Source organism: Carassius auratus, chromosome 43 (genome assembly GCF_003368295.1).
Source record: "Carassius auratus strain Wakin chromosome 43, ASM336829v1, whole genome shotgun sequence".
NCBI lineage: Eukaryota > Metazoa > Chordata > Actinopteri > Cypriniformes > Cyprinidae > Carassius > Carassius auratus.
This window is the reverse complement of record NC_039285.1, coordinates 19,334,933-19,354,064: the sequence shown is the minus strand read 5'-3', so window position 1 is coordinate 19,354,064 and position 19,132 is coordinate 19,334,933. Positions and strand designations below refer to the sequence as shown.

The 19,132-nt window shown below is 38.7% G+C and overlaps 3 protein-coding genes across 6 annotated transcripts in view; 1 reads left to right on the top strand and 2 right to left on the bottom strand.

Annotated features, from left to right (window-relative positions):
• Positions 1–19,132, bottom strand: part of LOC113061841 (voltage-gated potassium channel subunit beta-1) — a 108,269-nt gene that overhangs the window by 24,909 nt on the left and 64,228 nt on the right. For both annotated transcript variants that reach the window (XM_026231304.1, XM_026231305.1), the window contains 2 exons: positions 4,849–4,928; positions 4,722–4,766 (listed from right to left, as the gene is read on the bottom strand). In XM_026231304.1, coding sequence (XP_026087089.1) covers positions 4,722–4,766; positions 4,849–4,928 — 125 coding nt within the window. The remainder of the gene's footprint in view (positions 1–4,721; positions 4,767–4,848; positions 4,929–19,132) is intronic.
• LOC113061839 (uncharacterized) lies at positions 6,088–12,295 on the top strand. 2 transcript variants are annotated; one of them, XM_026231300.1, is made up of 15 exons: positions 6,088–6,477; positions 7,182–7,375; positions 7,584–7,797; positions 7,954–8,029; positions 8,156–8,439; positions 8,553–8,615; positions 8,897–8,973; positions 9,119–9,172; positions 9,536–9,741; positions 9,928–9,991; positions 10,089–10,251; positions 10,391–10,494; positions 10,708–10,852; positions 11,263–11,389; positions 11,787–12,295. In XM_026231300.1, exons 1-15 carry the CDS (start codon positions 6,430–6,432, stop codon positions 12,080–12,082), a joined length of 2,115 nt encoding a protein of 704 aa, XP_026087085.1. In that variant the 5' UTR covers positions 6,088–6,429; the 3' UTR covers positions 12,083–12,295. The 2 variants fall into 2 exon arrangements, with proteins under 2 accessions (XP_026087085.1, XP_026087084.1); XM_026231299.1 differs by having other exon boundaries at positions 9,889–9,991.
• LOC113061840 (uncharacterized) lies at positions 12,340–15,774 on the bottom strand. Of its 2 annotated transcripts, none has more exons than XM_026231303.1 (7): positions 15,424–15,774; positions 14,311–14,975; positions 14,166–14,211; positions 13,576–13,604; positions 13,340–13,450; positions 12,930–13,206; positions 12,340–12,596 (listed from the first exon to the last, which is right to left on the bottom strand). In XM_026231303.1, exons 1-7 carry the CDS (start codon positions 15,469–15,471, stop codon positions 12,372–12,374), a joined length of 1,401 nt encoding a protein of 466 aa, XP_026087088.1. In that variant the 5' UTR covers positions 15,472–15,774; the 3' UTR covers positions 12,340–12,371. The 2 variants fall into 2 exon arrangements, with proteins under 2 accessions (XP_026087088.1, XP_026087087.1); XM_026231302.1 differs by having other exon boundaries at positions 13,576–13,667; positions 15,424–15,767.

Sequence of the window (19,132 nt, the reverse complement as noted above, 5' to 3'; positions counted from 1 at the left end):
AGGTCACCATCTCATGTGATGAATGAATTGCCTGGATATGCTGATTATGTTTCGGGCATTAAAACACTTACTTTCAGACCTGCATAGACAATAAATTGGTGGTCTCCTACATCGACCGCCATTGGGGGTCTGCGTCCGGGCCCACTATGTAAGTTGGCACATCAGTTCATGTGGGCTCAGGGAAATCGTCTCACTCACGGCAGTTTACATCCCTGGGCAACTTTAGTCTGGAAGCAGACATCCTGCCGAGGCAGGGGCAAAGGCTGCATACTGCATCCTTGTGGTTCTTGTGTTAACCTGTCAGAAGTTGACCCTGTTTTCACTGGATACGCCTTTATAGCTTCCAGGGGGCGTATTACACAACATTTCTTATCTTAGGTCTTTATTTAAGATACTGTATGATATTAAATTAGTATTTTTCAGAAATCTGTATTACAGAAGCAAATCTTAACTTGATTTGAGTAGTTTTCTGTAGTAAATTTAAGCTCAAAAGGGAAATATATATAAATAATTACACTTGATTATGATTAACTGTAATTATTTATATGAGCTGCCAGTAGTAACTGTAGCAGAATTAAATTGCCATCACTAATCTGTTCGTCCAGCGAACCTTTAGCATAATTTCATATAAACTCTTAAGAAAGGATTTTTCGTGGCCACAGAAAATACTTTCATACAGTACTAATGCATTAGAGCAGGTAGCAACAATCGTAAAAGGACATTGATTTGTAAGGCAGAATCAGAAACTCATGTAATTTGTGCACAAGAGTTTTATTAACTAAACACTAACACAAACTAGTCTACCAAACAAACAAACAAACATAAAATCACTCATACAGGGGAAAAGGCAAATGAGATTTGGTGGATGATATCATCAGGAAAACCAGAGAATCAAGATATGTAAAGATTTAAGGCTGGTTCACACGGCAGGATAATTAGGCCAATTTTAGCCCCGATTCACCCCTTCCGACAATCTTAGGATGCTCCGACTATCGTAAAATAATCTGATCAAATATTCCTGCCGTGTGTGGTGTGTTAAGACTGCTCTCCTCTGCTCGGAAGAATGTCGGGACCGCTCCGATCTCAAATCGGGGATATCCAACATGTTGGATTTATTTGGCCCGATTTCGTCTCGTGTGTGGTGTCCCCCGAGGACAAACAATCACGCAGCCTGTGGACTGTGGCGTGTAGCCAATCAGAACGTGAGGTGACGAGGCAGTGATAGTACCGGGAAACAAAATCAAAACAGCCGGCGTATATAATATAACAAATACAAATAAATTCGATGAGCATAACTACATCCACAACTGCAGTCCACCAGAGTACATGGAAACGAATATATGAACGTTTATTTCAACGGTTATTAATCTGTGTAGTACGTAACAACATTTCTATGAGAGAAAACAACAACTTATCTCCATATTATGATATAGCAAGTATAGTCCATGCTCGCGTTGTCTCCACCTCTTTGACCATCGCCTTTTCTTGTTTTTCTTATGTTTTTTTTTCCGTTAAAAAACAAAGCACAAACTATGGCCACTGCATCCTCTTCGTCTGCCATGATTGTTTACTCTGAAGTCACGTTTGATCTCGAGGGATTTTGCGAGATTTCCCGTCTGACCTGGGAATGCTCGGGAGTCAAATCGGTTCGTGTGTGATTAGTTGATATTGCCGTGTGGCTGCACACCACACACGAAACGACCAAAACTGTTAAACCCGTGATTTTTTATCGCTGTGTGTGGGGTCTCTCATATTTGGAAAATTGGCCGACAATTTTAAAATCGTCCCATGTGAACCAGGCCTTAGTTAACCACCTGAGTAAAACCACCTGCGCCATTTATAACGGGGTCTATAGCTCATAGTCAAGTCAAGTCACCTTTATTCATATAGCGCTTTAAACAAAATACATTTGCGTCAAAGCAACTGAACAACATTAATTAGGAAAACTGTGTCAATAATGCAAAATTATAGTTAAAGTCAGTTCATCATTGAATTCAGTTATGTCATCTCTGTTCAGTTGGCAAGGAACCAAAACTCCATCGGTGACAGAATGGAGAAAAAACCTTGGGAGAAACCAGACTCAGTTGGGGGGCCAGAAACCAGTAGTTCAATTCCAGGCTGCAGCAAAGTCAGATTGTGCAGAAGAATCATCTGTTTCCTGTGGTCTTGTCCTGGTGGTCCTCTGAGACAAGGTCTTTGATCTCTATCTGGGGCTCTAGTTGTCCTGGTCTCCGCTGTCTTTCAGGGCAGTAGAGGTCCTTTCTAGGTGCTGATCCACCATCTGGTCTGGATATGTTCTGGATCCGGGTGACTGCAGTGACCCTCTGATCTGGATACAGACTGAATCTCTGTTTAGCTGTTGCATATGTGTGTGTGTGTGTTTGGCGCTGCTTGCACGTGTGCCGGCATCTGTGTAAAAACACTGGCTCTGATTGGCTATCTCATTATCAATTAACCCACCTCCTCACTAGCTGTGTGAGCCAGGGGTGCGTTCGGATTAAATAGTTTATTAAATCAATGCATAGTAACGCACCTCATTTAACGTCCAGTAATGTTAACGGCGTTGTAACAACAGGAAAAGTAATTAGTTAGATTTCCCCGTTACTGAAAAAACGGCGTTATTCCAAACACTGACTAACGGTAAATTTCAATGTGTTAATGTTACTTAAACAATCTTACAAACCAAACTTTTCTTAACTAACTTTTACATGATAGAACTGTCTGTCATGAGTGCAGTCCATGCGTTTCTCTCTCACACCACCAGAGGATGCCATCTCCCATCTTCAGGACTCCATTGCCCAAATTCCACACACTTATTACACTCTCAGCTGTTCCTCATCGTCATGGACTATTTATACACCACACTCCCACCACTCTGCCTGACTGAACTATAATTGTATATATGTATTTATTTGAAGGTTTGGTTGTTGCAAGCTATTTTGACATTTTTGTATCCAGAGCATTGAGGAGTACGCCAGGGACTTCTTTGGAATGGCTCATCGGTTGGTGATGGAGAAAACCTGCCTCGTGGTCATCTTCTGGGGAGGTCTGGCCGAGCCCTTCAGTGCCTTTCTGGGTCCCTGAGGAGTCTCTGGAGGACTACATTAACCTGGCTCTGCATTTGAGTGGCTCAGGCTTCAGGGACCTTCTGGGGAGGTCTGGCCGAGCCCTTCAGTGCCTTTCTGGGTCCCTGAGGTGTCTCTGGAGGACTACATTAACCTGGCTCTGCATTTGAGTGGCTCAGGCTTCAGGGTTGAATTAGCTGAGGAGCCTGTTCACAGTTCTCCTGTAGCTTAGTCTGTCACACCCAGTCCCTCACGCCCTTCCCGGAGCATCCCGGGCTGAAAAGCAGCATGCAGAAACCCCTGCTGATGTCGGTGAGAGCTCACAAAGCCCCAGAGGCGGTGGTGCCCACTTACAATCCTCCTGAGGCGGAGGTGCCTGCTCACAATCCTGTGAGACACTCTGTCAGTTTAAATATAGATTAAAGACCCATCTCTTTAACCTGGTTTACACATAACATACTAACACATTTATAATATTCAAATCAATTAAAAGATTTGTAGGCTGCAGGAAAACCGGAACCTGGAACACTACCCATAACACACAATGTACTCGCTACATCATTAGAAGAATGGCATCTACACTATTATAAGTCAGTTTCTCTCTTATTCGTAGCCACCAGATCCAGTCTGTATCCAGATCAGAGGGTCACTGCAGTCACCCGGATCCAGTTCGTTTCCAGCTCAGATGCTGGATCAGCACTTAGAGAGGACTTCTACAGCCCTGAATGTCAGTGGAGACCAGGACAACTAGATGAGCCCGAGAAACAGATCCCCTGTAAAGACTTTGTTTCCTAGACGGCCACCGGGACAAGACCACAGGAACCTTGAATTGAACTGCTTGTTTCGTCTGGCCATAGGAGAACTGGAAGATTTTTTCTCCATGCTGTCACCAATGGAGTTTTGGTTCCTTGCCACTGTCGCCTCTGGCTTGCTTAGTTGGGGACACTTAATTTCCAGCAATATCGTTGACTTGATTGCACAGATACTATTTAAACTGAGCTGAGCTGGATGACGACATCACTGGATTCAATGATGAACTGCATTATTGACATACAGTTTTCTTGTTTAATGCTGTTCAGTTGCTTTGTCACAATCTGTATTGTTAAAAGTGCCATATAAATAAAGGTGACTTGAAAGGTGATGACTGGAATCAAATTGCACATAGTTTCCATTACATAAAAAAGCAGGTTAACAAGAATTCTGATTTCAACTTTTCATTTCTAACTCTTTCCCCCACTACACCACTAATGTGGAAACTGCTGTGAATCTCACAGTAAATAATAAATCTCACTTCAAGGGATTTTTTTTCAAAGTTTTCATAGTCAGCAAAAGAACAGAGTCATTCCAGAAATTCACAGGTGATCACAGTGGGTTGTCATTTGTTGCTATGGCAACAGCCCTCATCAGGATGCATTCCTTCTGCTGGCATTGATTAAGTGATACAAACTGAGCAGGATCCTAGTGATCAATGTCCCCATCAAAAGTGTGTGTGAATAATAACACATAACCGATGCCAGCGCCAGCAGGTATACAGCAACTACAAAGGGAATAAAATCTCTAGTTCCAATCTTTTTGCTGTTGTTTTTTTTTTTTTTTTACCTTCTTTATCTTGTATTAAAGTTACACAGGTGAGCTTGACACACAAATCAACCATACCTCCAGCCCTTCTTTTTGATGATGTTTCCCATTATGACTTCAGCTCTGTAAAAGACAGAGATGTTAATAATGACTCATGGAGTAAAGTAAATTTTGGGTAATCGTGCTGATGCTGAGTCATACTCACTTTCCAGCAGCATACACCTCTGCGGTGTCAAAAAGGTTAACCCCACTCTCATATGCTATAGTCATCAGCTGCTCTGCCACCTGCAACACACACACACACACACACACACACACACACACACATATAATAGAGATAGAAGGGTCAACCTTTTATATCGCAACCATCACTGTTAATGTAAAATGTTTTTCATGTCACCATTTTTTCACTCCAAATTTCTTAAATATTATGAATCAGGGAGGCAGGGTGGTGCTAGTGGAAAATTTTAGATAAATTAAATGAATAAATTATACATATATATATATATATATATATATATATATATATATATATATATATATATATATATATATATATGTGTGTGTATATATATATATATATATATATGTGTGTGTATATATATGTGTATATATATATATATATATATATATATATATATATATATAATTTATATATATATTAGAAATTCTACTTAATTGTCAGTGCACATTAATGTAACATTTAAGAGGGGATATGTCTGTCTGCTTGTAAAATTCCTTGTTTTGTGATTAAATTATGTTCCTCCTAAAGTTTTCTTATGGAACGCCACTGAAGGAGCTCCAAACTTACTGTAATTAAACTTTATTTATTTTATTTGTTTTCCCCTGTCAAGTTCAGCAAATCTCCCAGCTCATCAATAAAGAGCTACTCAGTCAAGAAGGTGACCCTCAGAAAAAAGAGAGAAGAAAGGTTGAGCAATGGAAAAAATGGCAAATACATTAACGAAATATTAAAGATGAGTTTAATGATCAAGAACATACTCTGATAAAGCTGGTGATATAGGTGGCAACAAGTCAAAGGCTACATTTACACAGTAAGTGTTTGGGATTGAGAACCATAAGTAACAGGTGTGACCCTCAAATTATCAAATTGTCCGGTGGATTAAATATTGTCTGTAATGTTTGAACAAGTAACAAAAAGCAACCACATTCACAGGATACTTTGAATTGCATCTTTAAGAGTTGGATTTTTATTGTAAACTACAACATTTCAGGTTGGGTTTAGACAAAAAAATGATTGATTGATTGATTGATTGTCCTCTTAATATAAGTTTTGGTCAAACAATATTGCTTTGATTACCATTTAATTCATGCAGCACACATCATCTTAATTTGCTCTCAAATTTAGCTTTGTCTTTGGTTATGACTAAACTAATGAACTGTTCCTGTCTAATGAATGCATTACTTTACTGTGTTTAATATGGTGTAAGATCACTTTCAAAAAGATGTATGCACAACTTTAAGCATTCATATTCGTATTTTTAAACATTTGTGCGTAAATTAACTTAGTCACGCAAAATTACGTTTTCATACACGTGAGTCAATAAAATTACATTTGTGTTTTTATGTGAGTGTGACTCTAGAAGCTATGACTGTAAACATTCACGAGTACAACTCTGATTTCTACGACTACGAATTCTTCACTATGAACACAAATTCAAGTTTGTGGGTACGAGTAAAGAACAGTTGAAATGACGTCACTGCCGTCCCAGGGCAGGTAATCGAACCTCGATTCCATCTAACGCGCATGCGTCAAAGGTGAAAGATGGCTAACAACAGACCTGAGGCTGCCAACCTAGGCTCAGCATCACAGGTAAAATAAATAACGTGTTTATTCAACATTTTTTATACGATTTTACTATTTTGATAGCACTTTATAATGATATACATTTCTGCAACTCATAGACGTTATTGCTTTTGCTTGCAACCTATTTACTCGCTGTTAACTAGTGCTAGACGACGTTAGCGTTGATGAAGTGCTCTGTGTTAAAGTAACGTTATAGTTAGTGATGTTAGAACTAAACTGCTCTGTTATCATATGTTTAGCAATGTCGACCAAATCAGTAATGACAACTGAGCCAGATATATGAGTTAACGTCAACCAGCAAGTCATTGGAATGTCAATGAGCATAATGTGCTAATACAAACTTTTGACTCAGTGATTCAGTATCTGCTTTTTTTTCACGACCAGAGGACCTGAACGATTGAGGGTAATAAAATAACGTTTAATTAACTTATTGATAAGCAATGCAACATTTGTTCAAAACCAGTCATTCAAGGTCATCAGTACATTCATGCATTCTATTAGCCAGACAGTCAGTTGCTTGAGACCAGCCGCAGGAGGTATGGACTGCACGGGTTCGGACGAGCTTGCTTTTTGGTCTGAATGTGGACCAAGACCCGGGCGTTGACAAGCCCTACTATGATTAATGTGTTTTGCAGGTGTTCTGTGTAATACTAAAAAATACCTATGGCTATAACATTTGGCATTTAGTTATTGTCTTTCTTATTACTCAGGGCCAATTAACAGACATCTTAAGCACAGCTCAAAACCTGGTGTTGCTGTTGAGAAACAGTGCACTGGCAAATGTCATGCCAGTCAGTCAGGGCAGTACAGGAGAAGCTGCTGTTGGACAGGGAGCACAGTCAGTGCCGACAGTGAGGCCTCAGCGCAATGACTCTGGACAGTCTGTGAAACAAGAAATGGCTCGGTAGGATACATGGGTCGTTTGTCTGCATTCATTTTGTAATTGCACACCCAGTGTAGGTACTTTTAGACAAACTAGGCCCCGATTCTAATGTAAGCAAAATATACATAACATAATCAGTCATTGAGAATGTAGATATATTTTAAGTTAGGTTGTTCTGTGTTGATGGATGATAACATGAGAATAATAGTTTGCCATCTTATATGTTTAGGTCTTTTCCTGGATTTTTCCGAAAGGAGGCAAGAGGCAAAAAGCGTTTTGCACCATATACACCAACACAACCTGGGAAGAGCTTTTTGGTGAACTTTTTTCTTCTTGAAAAGCAACGTGAAAAAACACCAAATGGAGAAGAGGAACTGCAGCTTGTACTGGCTGGCCTTGGAAAACGTTCATTAACCCTTAATGAAAACATCACACATTCAGAGGTATGTAATCTTTAATTAACTTCCTTGCCTAAAGTAATATCTAAAGATTAAAAACACCCATCTTACAATTCATATTAATGCTTGATGTAATAAATATTAGTATGACCAAATAAAAATCATTTTAATACAGTTTTAATCCTGCTTCTGTCATTTTAGTTTTCAGATTTGCTTTTGAGCGCATATCCAAGACTGGCAAATATCTGTGGAGGCTGGTTGCTGCACAAGTCCACAGGTATGTAGGCATATACACTGTATTAATGTCCATGGTTTCAAATTGTGTTTCAATGTACTCCCTAGATGAGTAATTGCTGTATATCCAGATTGGCTATATTTAGTATCTACAACTGTTCAATTTTAGGTGGGGGTGGGCAGCGGAGATTGGCTGTTATTCCTCCAGATTTAAATGGATATACCGGCCAGCAGCTAAAAGCAGTGAGCGGGAATGGAAAATACACAATGTACATTGCTCCTTTACAAGAAGAACTGGATACAATTCCTTTACCACCAGAAGCAAAGGAATTTGAGAAGATGCCCAAAGCTCAGTGTACAACCTGCAAGAAAATGGTTCCGCTTCAGATTCTTCCAGGACACATAAAGGAATGCAAAAAACAACTTGTAGATTTGTGCGATTCTGCTGAAGAAGTATGTTAAAGCTTGGTCTTTTAGGCATTATTTCAGGATTTATTGGATTGAAAAATTACATGTTTTTATTGTGTACTGCGCTGAAAAGTGTTGTTATTGTGTTTCATCCCCAGGAAAGCTGCAAGGAAGAAGATGAAGATGAATGCTCAGCTGCCCTTTGCTACGAGAAAAGCAAGGTAAGATACTTTTTGCTGTTATTTTTAAGTTTAATTTACAAATGCCATTTATCAGCACTCACAAATATATGTAAAAACAGCATTGTAACTTGTAATTGGTCTTTTCCAAGGTATTTTCTTTGCACCAATTGCAGGTCATGGTGTTATACATGTCACTTTGCTGGTGCTATAAATTTAGGCTCTACAAGTGTTGTTTAAGTTTCTTTAGCTTCGATGTGTTTTCTTATATTTCAGGAGTAGTGTGATGCTTTATTCACATGCATTGTAAATTCATTTGTTAGACAGCTGAGTGTCCTGTGTGCGGAAATGCATTTCATCCTGAAATCATTGAGTTCCATGCAGCCAGTTGCGGATTACGGTAATGTTGGTTTCAGTGCTACTTTTTTATGTTGAATGTTGATTTGACAATAAATTAGATGTAAGGAGAGTTCCTGCCAAATTTTTACATTTTAAATGTAATTGTTTATTGTTAATTCAGGACAATCTGTTTACTTTGTGTGCAGAACTTCAGATGATGATGGCCATGAGTCAAGTGATCCAATCAGTACCTTTCAAAGGTAAAATTGTATATTAGGGAATTATGGTGGTGAATGATGTTATCTGAACAATAAACCTTTAAAGAGATACTGCAGTATCAATTAGCTTTTTCCTGTTGAAAAGTGATGTTATGTGTGGTCATAGAGAAATCTAGTAATCCAGAAACATGGTATGTTTGTGATATTTTACCCGTTTGGACTTGCATTGAAGCCTCACCTCACTCCTGAGAATGTCACCAGTATAGGAGGATGTGCAAGTATTGTACCAGGCCTAACGGCCACCCTGAGAGACAGTAGCAACCACCTATGAAATCATAAAACCACTCATAGATTTAGTTGTGATTCAAATGTTCAATGTCTGTTTTTATTTATTTTTTTTTTCAGTTCTGAGGATATCTTGAACTGGATCGGTTCTCAAGTTGATGAGACAAACACATTTTCCATCTGTGTGTCGCGAACTGATCTCTACAACAGAGGCATGCAACAGTGGCAACGGCAGAAGAAGACCTCACCCAAATGTAGACTTAAGGTCACATTCTTTGCCGAGGCAGGCATTGATAATGGTGCCCTTACCAAAGAATTCCTCACAGGTACAGGTGTATGTCCATATTTGTTAAATCAGACACATATATGTCAACAGGGGGCCTTTGGTGGTGCAATGGGCTCAAATGCTGATTGGATGAAAAAATGAACATTTGAAGAGACCTTTTGTATTTCATGTATTTGTTGTTTTCCAGAAATGCTGGTAGAAATAGAAAAAAGACTCTTTGTTGAAGGTCCAGATAAGAAAGGGAAGAATCCCGTTTACTGCCTTAACAGTTTGGACTGTAATTACTTCAGGTGTGTAATTAAGTTATTTTTGCATGTTGTCTTTAAGCGTATTAATTGCAGTACTACTTTAGTTTATATGCAATTGTTTAATTATTCCATTTATTAGGACTGCAGGAGAAGTCATGGCAGCTAGTCTGGCACAAGGCGGACCTTGCCCTAACTTCCTGCGTGAATGGTGCTTCAGTTATCTCTGCTCTGGTGACTCTGACAGCATTCAAGTGTCTGCCAGTGATGTCACAGATTTGGAACTGTCACAGCTAATTGTAAAGGTAAGTCCAATTTTATCACGGTCAATAATAGTATTAACTTCATTATGACATGGATTGCACAAATCTAGTGAGTTGTTTGTTTGACCGTAGAGCACAATTATGGAAATGAGAACAACTTTCACTTAACACCGACTTTCAGATAAACACCGCCAATGATGACAACATCAGCGACCTGATTGGTGACATTGTGACCTGCGGATACACTGGAATCGTGTCTGTGGATAAAAGGGACAGCATAATAAGGTATATTAACATTTTTGGTTTTCATTATGGCAAGGGAGTATTGTACAACAATTTGTGACTTGATTTGGATTTTTTTCTTGCAAAGCTATGTTGTGAAACCACTTTTAAATGTCACCAAATTATAATTTAACAATTATATATTTTTTCCTACAGTAAACAGTTTTACCACAAAAGTAGAATCTCCTGATGAAACACTTTTATATTGTCTATTAGAGCTGTTATACTTCACTCCACCATGAGACTCATCCCGATGCTCGACCAGCTCAGAAAAGGCCTGCAGCTCTATGAACTACCAAAGATCATGAATACCCATCAAGACCTTTGCCAACCACTGTTTGTTACAGGGGAAGATGATAAGGTACATTCTTGTCTCAGACACTCTTAGGCCAGACCTGATTTTGTGGTCAACTTAGAGAAGTCCCTGTACATATTGGGGCTTACAGTACCATGGGAGGTTGCCGTTGGGGAAGCATATGAATGGAAAAGCCAGAAGTACACAGAACTAGCAGCCGAGGCAGAACTGTACGGCTGGCATACTTGGGTGCTTCCTGCTTAGGTTGGATGTGGAGAGTTTGTAGTCATTTTAACAACCAGGCTCCTCAAGGATGTGGGGATTCGTTCCAAAAAAAGTGCAGATTCTTCATAGGGATTGTAACAACACGTCCTAGTAGCTCGACATGGGTTTCTGGTTGCTTTAAATTAAGCATTTATTTTTTCTGCAAGAATTACTATGTTGAATGCAGACTGAAATGTATTTTCTTCTTAAAGGTAGATGCAGTCTTCATTTTGGAGAACAGCCGCCCTGTCTTCAGTGAGATTGGTTCTGCCAAACACCGCATGGAAACAAATATCATGAACTTTTTCCAGGACTACCTTCAGGAAATTGAGGATTCTGGTGTGTTTTAGCCAATATTGAATAATATAGAAGTAGTAAGCTTTTCTTCTGCTGTCCTGCAGTAATTTTTATACAGCACAGTGGAAATGGCTAGCTATGAATTTACATACTCCAATAAATTCACAAGCCTTAATATATCTTTTGCAGAATCTTGATGTAAAATGTTAAATTTAATATTATGACCTCTAGAATAACACTGCTTCATGAAATTTTACAGACAGCCAGGGCTTTTAACACCCCCTGCTCCCAACCCAAAAAGGGGCTATGCTTAACATGTTAATCTGATTTAATTGAGGGATTGTATTAACTAATTGTATTAAGTTGAAAAACTATTAAAAAGATGCTGCCTTCCTTTAGTTATCCAGACTTATATTTAATCTCTTTTTTTTTTTTTAAGAACAAGATGGCCCAAGCAACAACAGTATTGCTCCAGAAAGTTTGACTGTTGGACGAATCATGCAGTGGCTCACCGGACAGGGACACAAGCCCCTTCTGCCTAGTGAAAAGAAGGACTTTGTCATAAATGTGAAATTCCACCATGACTGTGACACACAGCACACTGTTTGTTTTCCTATTGTCAGCGCCTGCAGTCGTACAGTCACATTTCCCTCAGCACACCTGAAAACATTCAGTGAATTCAAAAACATTATGACATTAGCAATATGCCATGGGCAAACTTTTGACAGGGTGTAACAAGTAACTGCATAAGTCAAAATAGGCATTGAATTGTTTTGTTTTATTGCCATTTTATTTGCCATTTTCTTGTTTCTGTGAATAACTTTATTCATTGTTACAAAACCATTGTTTTGCTGTTATTAATGGTTCACTTTAAAACCAAAATGAATGAGGAGTTAGTTTTTTACCTCACTGTTACTCCCGTGATAAAATGAAGTAATATCACAGCAAGCCTTTTGTAACTGGCAGTCTGTTTGCAAATGTTCAACTTCATTCCATTAATTCTTTTGTAAGGACTGCTTATATCTTAGGTGTTTCTTTGTGTCACACATAGACTTTCAATGCACTGAACCATTGATATATAAATGTCTCTGCCAAATGATTCTGACGATGCAGAGGGATCGATCATGGACTGTACAGTTTCCATACTAGCTGGAGTCAGCGGGCACTCAATTTCTGGGACTTCAACTCCATAAGGTTCTTCAGGCACACCATCAAACATCTCCCAGTCAGTTCCAAACAGCTCCATGTTCTGAAAATAATGTTATTTTGTATGAAACAACATTTAGAAATATTTGAAAACACTGCCAAGCACACATTGACATACAAAGGCCTAGTGCAGTGACTAAAGGAAATGAAAATCAAAATTAAGCTCAGTTGACTGTCTAATTGTGTGCTTAAGTGAAGCAACACACTACTCTTACATACTTCTATATTATTATTCAATAACTTTCTTCAAGAGTTATTGACACCATTCAAAAACTTTAAATTTCAGCTTTTTATATAAGTCTAAATCGACACTTTCAGGTTGAAAACATTTGAACTGCATTTTTTAACTGCACTTTGAGAGATAGCTTCAACAAACCTGCAAATCTTCATCTGCGTCACAAGGGTTCTGCATGTGACCCATAACCCAGAGTTGGTTAGGGGTGAGTCCACCTTCAGATCGTAAGGGATGGTTGTCCCAGCCTTCTGTGAATGTGTGAAGGGTCTCTGCCAGACGCGGAAGGAACACATAATGGGCACAAAACATATGGACAGCATCTGACAAATCCAACAGGCCATCTTCTTCTAGACTGTGAAGAACTTCATAGTACAGATGAGTGACAGAGGTCCAGACATCTCGCCATAGGCGTTCAATCCTAAATAGGAAATAACAGGCCTTATTCAACTCAAAAGTAATCATTCACATAGTCTTACTTAAAATACTTTCCAACAATGATTTAACATTCTCACTATGAATATACTGTAGATTATGTAAATTATCATTTTAACCTTTGGTTGTGTACGCTTCGCCCAGCGATGAAGCTCCCTCTTCCGGTGCCTTTAACACTGAACATGGTTTCAGCAATTGCGACATTTTCAACGCCTTCATCTCCCCTGACCCTGGAAAATGAATAGGGGAAATGCTCAGTTATAATTTTCATTTATCACAACAGAATATTCCATTGAACATTACTGAAATGATCAACAAGAGCATAGAAACAGTAGCACAAGATATCACTATTTACCTGGAAGGCCAGCCAAAGTTTTCCACTGCCTTGAGGAAAAATGAAAGGGCAGTGTTTGAGCAGTTATTTGTTGCTGGTTCCAGATACAGTATCTATACAGACAACAGAGTTTCATATAGTGAATCTGCAAACGTTTAAATATACTCACATTGCCTACTGCACACACAATAATGACTTAGGTTAAAGTATATTACCAAATGTAATGCACCAAAAATTTGCTCATTAAACATGACTTTTGCTGTGCACATGGATAAATGCACAATATTAAACTGCATGTAATCAACTACTGTTGTCCTTTATTTTGATATTTTTACTTTTCATCTGACCCAACTGTCTTGTTTTTTTTTAATGTCTTAATTCAATGGAGAAACGAAAAAATTAATTTGCAAAAACCAAAATCAGATAGTTATTTGAATTTGGTTTTGTCATTATACGTTTTGGATTCAAAAATGAAAAAAAAAAAAAAATAATAATAATAATACGGACGGACCCATATGCAGTCTATCAACAGTGAATACATGAACACAAACATATACAGGAAGAATAAAGCACTATAATAAAAGCAGTAAAAAAAAAAAAAAGTGATGCACCTTTCTTGAGTAACCATCTATTGCTCCAAATATGACAATGTTGTACCTTGAAATTAAAAGGATGAGATGACAATGAGCAGTCAATGAAAAGAGCTGCATTAACTCAACACCCATAATAAAGTACATAAATAAATGAATATCTTACCTTATGAGCTTATGGTTAGTGTCCACGTGCACTAATGACAAAGGCCGCTGTACGAAGTATGTCCTCCTGACGATGCAACCCAGCTGTGTCATTCTTTCCAAAATTCCTGGAGCATCAACTCTGTGCATGGACTCCTTGATGCGATTCCACTGAACTCTATGTCCATTTGATTGGAGACAACCTTTAACCATTCTGTATCCTGCGTTTGGGATCCTGGTTTTTATGGAGATGACAGCATCATCCAGTTCACTGTCAGATAAACTGCTGTATGTAAGTCTTGTGGACAACCTGAGTTCATGCATACGCCGGAAAATTGTACTTTGGCTGACACCCAGCAGGTTGGCGATACAAGACACTGGTAAGGGCATGTCAATGAGCCGGGACAGCAGCTCCTCAGAAAAACAAAATTTTGGTCGGCCGCGTCCTCCTTCTCTAATAAAAACACAAGGACTCTCTTGGGAAAGAGCTGCGTGGATCATTCTTTGAAGGGATAAAAGACACTCCACAATTTCAGCTGGGATGTTTAAAATGCTAGATGCAGATGTCAGAATAAAGGCTTCCTGATTTACAACGTACTGGAAGTAGTCCAAATTAAAGTATGGTTGACTTAACGTGTCAGTGATCCTTGATTCCAGACGCTGCAGTAACTGAGTAGCCAGTGGTCCCTGTAAATGCCAAAATACATATTAGATGCAATACATGGTACCGTTACCTTAGCCGTACCAATTCAACATTATGTAACGTTAGGCTAAATAGACATTCAAAACATTACAACTGAAGTATGTTTGCAAACTAATAGGCGTAACTAAGTTAACGTTATCATTATTTTGCAAGCTAAAGCAATTACTTCGTCTGTTCATTACTGATTTGGTCGACATTGCTAAACATATGATAACAGAGCAGTTTAGTTCTAACATCACTAACTATAACGTTACTTTAACACAGAGCACTTCATCAACGCTAACGTCGTCTAGCACTAGTTAACAGCGAGTAAATAGGTTGCAAGCAAAAGCAATAACGTCTATGAGTTGCAGAAATGTATATCATTATAAAGTGCTATCAAAATAGTAAAATCGTATAAAAAATGTTGAATAAACACGTTATTTATTTTACCTGTGATGCTGAGCCTAGGTTGGCAGCCTCAGGTCTGTTGTTAGCCATCTTTCACCTTTGACGCATGCGCGTTAGATGGAATCGAGGTTCGATTACCTGCCCTGGGACGGCAGTGACGTCATTTCAACTGTTCTTTACTCGTACCCACAAACTTGAATTTGTGTTCATAGTGAAGAATTCGTAGTCGTAGAAATCAGAGTTGTACTCGTGAATGTTTACAGTCATAGCTTCTAGAGTCACACTCACATAAAAACACAAATGTAATTTTATTGACTCACGTGTATGAAAACGTAATTTTGCGTGACTAAGTTAATTTACGCACAAATGTTTAAAAATACGAATATGAATGCTTAAAGTTGTGCATACATCTTTTTGAAAGTGATCTTACACCATAGTTTAATAAGATTTATTTTTATTTTTTTAAATGACAACCCAGTAATTCTTGGACTTCCCTGGCTACACATTTCCAAGACTAACGGCCTGATTACACAATGGTCAAAGAATTGCCAGATACCTTTTTCACATGCTATGTGGAACCACAAATCCTTCAGGCAGCCACTGTCAAAATAGAGACCCTCTCTGTGCCCAAACTGCCTTTGGAGTATCCTGCTCTTGCAGAGGCATTCAATAGGACAAAAGCCTCCCATTTACCTCCTCATTGACCCAACTACAGTGCCATCAAGCTGCTTCTTGGTAAAACCCCTCCTAAAGGCAGAATCTTACCACTATCTCAACCCAAATCAGAGGCCATGATAGTCCACATTGAGTAGTTACCCAAGGGTTCCATTCATGCCTCCACATCTCTTGCTTCCACTGAGTTCTTCTTTGTCAAGAAGAAGGACAAAGGGTCTCCTTCCTTGCATCGATTATAGAGGTCTGAATGAGAGCACAGTTTCAATATCCATTACCATTAGTACCGGCAGCAATTAAACAGCTTCACACAGCCATATATTTCACAAACCTGGACCTATGCAGTGCCTATAATCTGATCCGTATTTGAGAAGGGGATATAAGAAAAATGGTCTACTCTACTGTGTCTGGGCACTACAAGTACCAGGTTAAACCATTCGGGCTGGTCAATACTCCATCCGTGTTTCAAGCCTTCATCAATTATGTCTTCCGCAATATGCTCAACAGATTGGTCATAGTATTGATGATATTTGAATTTACTCAGATTCCCTCAAGACACACATTCATCATGTTCGAGCTGTCCCTCAACATTTGATTACCCACAAATTGTATGTGAAAGCTGAAAAATGTGACTTTGCACCAGACATTCCTTGGATATGTAATCAGCACCGGAGGGCGTGGCCAAAAATGATCACAAAGTGCAAGTCATTTTGAACTGGCCTCAACCCACTATGCTGAAAGAGATGCAACGTTTTCTAGGGTTTCTTAATTTTTATAGACGTTTCATCAGATACTTTAGCTCTATTGCAGCTCCGTTGATATCCATGATTAAGAGGGGATGGATTCTGTCTATCCTTGTCACTGGCAGCCAAAAGTGCATTCCAGCATTTGAAACTACAATTCACTTCTGCACCCATCTTGCATCATCCAGACCCAGAACGTGAGTTCATAGTGGATATAGATGCTTCCAGTACACGCATAGGTTCATGGTAATCCTACCAAACCCTTTCCATGTGACTACTATTCTTGAAAGCAGAACTAAGCAGAGCAGACCTATGAACGCTGCATTCAAGGAGTGGCTGCATTGGCTCAAGGGGGCAAAACTTCCTTTTTTTGTACTGACCCACTATCACAACCAGGAATACCTTTGCACTGCCAAAAGAGTCAACCACTGGCAAGAGCAAGGACAATTTTTAATATATCTCTGATTGGATTAAAGTCACATACACCTAGGATGCTTCGAGGGTTGAAGATGGACAAATTTTAATTCTCGGGTGAACTACCCCTTTAATAAACAAACTCCAGCTACTCCAAAATGCAGCAGCTAGAGTTTTTACTAGAACCAGGAAGTATGACCATATTAGCCCGATTATGTCAACACTGCACTGGCTCCCTATCCCTACAGATTTAAAAATCTTGCGTATTACTTATAAAGCCCTGAATGGTTTAGCACCTCAGTATTTGAGTTCTTATTGCACTATAGTCCTCCACATCCGTTGCGTTTTCAAAACTCTGCCAATTTGATAATATCTAGAATATCAAAATCAACTGCGGGCGGCAGATCTTTTTCCTGTTTAATGCCCAATCTCTGGAACAACCTACCTAAAATTGTTTTGGGAGGCAGACACACTCTGTCAGTTTAAATCTAAATTTAAGACACACCACTTTATCCCTCTGGGGTCGACAAACAAGGATACGCATTTTGTGGCATCTCTGAGTGGTACAGTCTGGTATATAGGATTTTTATTTGCATGCCCCTGGGAGTACGGTCCCACATATGGGGTTTAGAGCATTCGGTAACACAGCATAACTGCCAAATTCAAACTGTTTTTGCAGGTTGGCTGGCATTGAGCCAGAAAGATCTTCACTGCTCTTGTCATTATAACAACTGCAGTGTTCTTAACCACATAATGCATATTTTAGGTTTCAGACATTTAAATACACATAAGTACTAGTAAAACAATACATGTAGAGGTTTTAAAATACACACATGTCTATAGAAGTAACAATAACAATCCATTCAAATTTAATTTGTGTTGTGTTTTATTCATATCAGATACACATAGGGTGCTTCTCAATATCCTTCCTCTCTCCTCGCTCCTCCGTCCTCCATCCTATGACCTGGAAACCGCAGCCATCTTGAAGGACATCTCAATTCTCTAATTGCACCACGAGGAGGCGAGGATCGAGGAGGGAGGAGGCTTCATGAGGAGCGATGAGCGAGGATACACAGGTGTATCCTATGCGGTATCCTATGCGGAAGTCTTTTTTCGACTTTTATCGAAGTGCTAACCATGGCAGAAAATTCAAACACACATAAATGTGAGTATTAAGCATGGATGTGGGTTATTTTTTGACAGTGCCTTTAATATCGATGTATAATGTGTACTTCTCAGCCCAGTTTTAATTATGTTTATTACGTTTCTTGATTTAACTGGCTTGTTGTTTTTGTTTAATTAATGCCTCTTATATTGATAAATGGGGAATAGAGAATGATTTTAATTTAGGCCTGTAGTTAATTATTTTTAAAGTTTTGAGTATTTGTAGTTTAAGTCTGCAGGGATTAATATGCAACGTATTAACATTTCAAACTGCTTCACTGTAGTGTAAAAATTTTTCTTACAGGGACTGATGAGGAGACCGAAAACTTAATTAAATTCCATATTGAGCTTGATTCTGACTTCACTGAGAAGAGGAACAGTGCCAAACAAGCCTGAATGTGAGTTATTTTCCAGTATGTGTAGAAAAAGATATGCTTTGTCTTAATTTTGTTTGATAAATGCAGTGAGTTTTTAGATAATATTTATTATAATATTGTTACACTATCTTTGTCTGTGTTTGAGTAAATAATTTGTTGAATTTTATTGTGTAGTAAAGTTCTTCAGAGGATTGGTTTAGATGGAAAAGTTACACCAAGTCAGATTTCCAAAAAATGGGACAATCTAAAAAGAAAATACAAGGGATGTAAAAAATAAATGCATGCATTTCATTTGATGTGAATTTTCTTCTTGCTAGTTTAATAGAGAATGGATTCATTATATTTTAGGAGCTCCGCTGTCCTCCCACGGGAACTGGAACA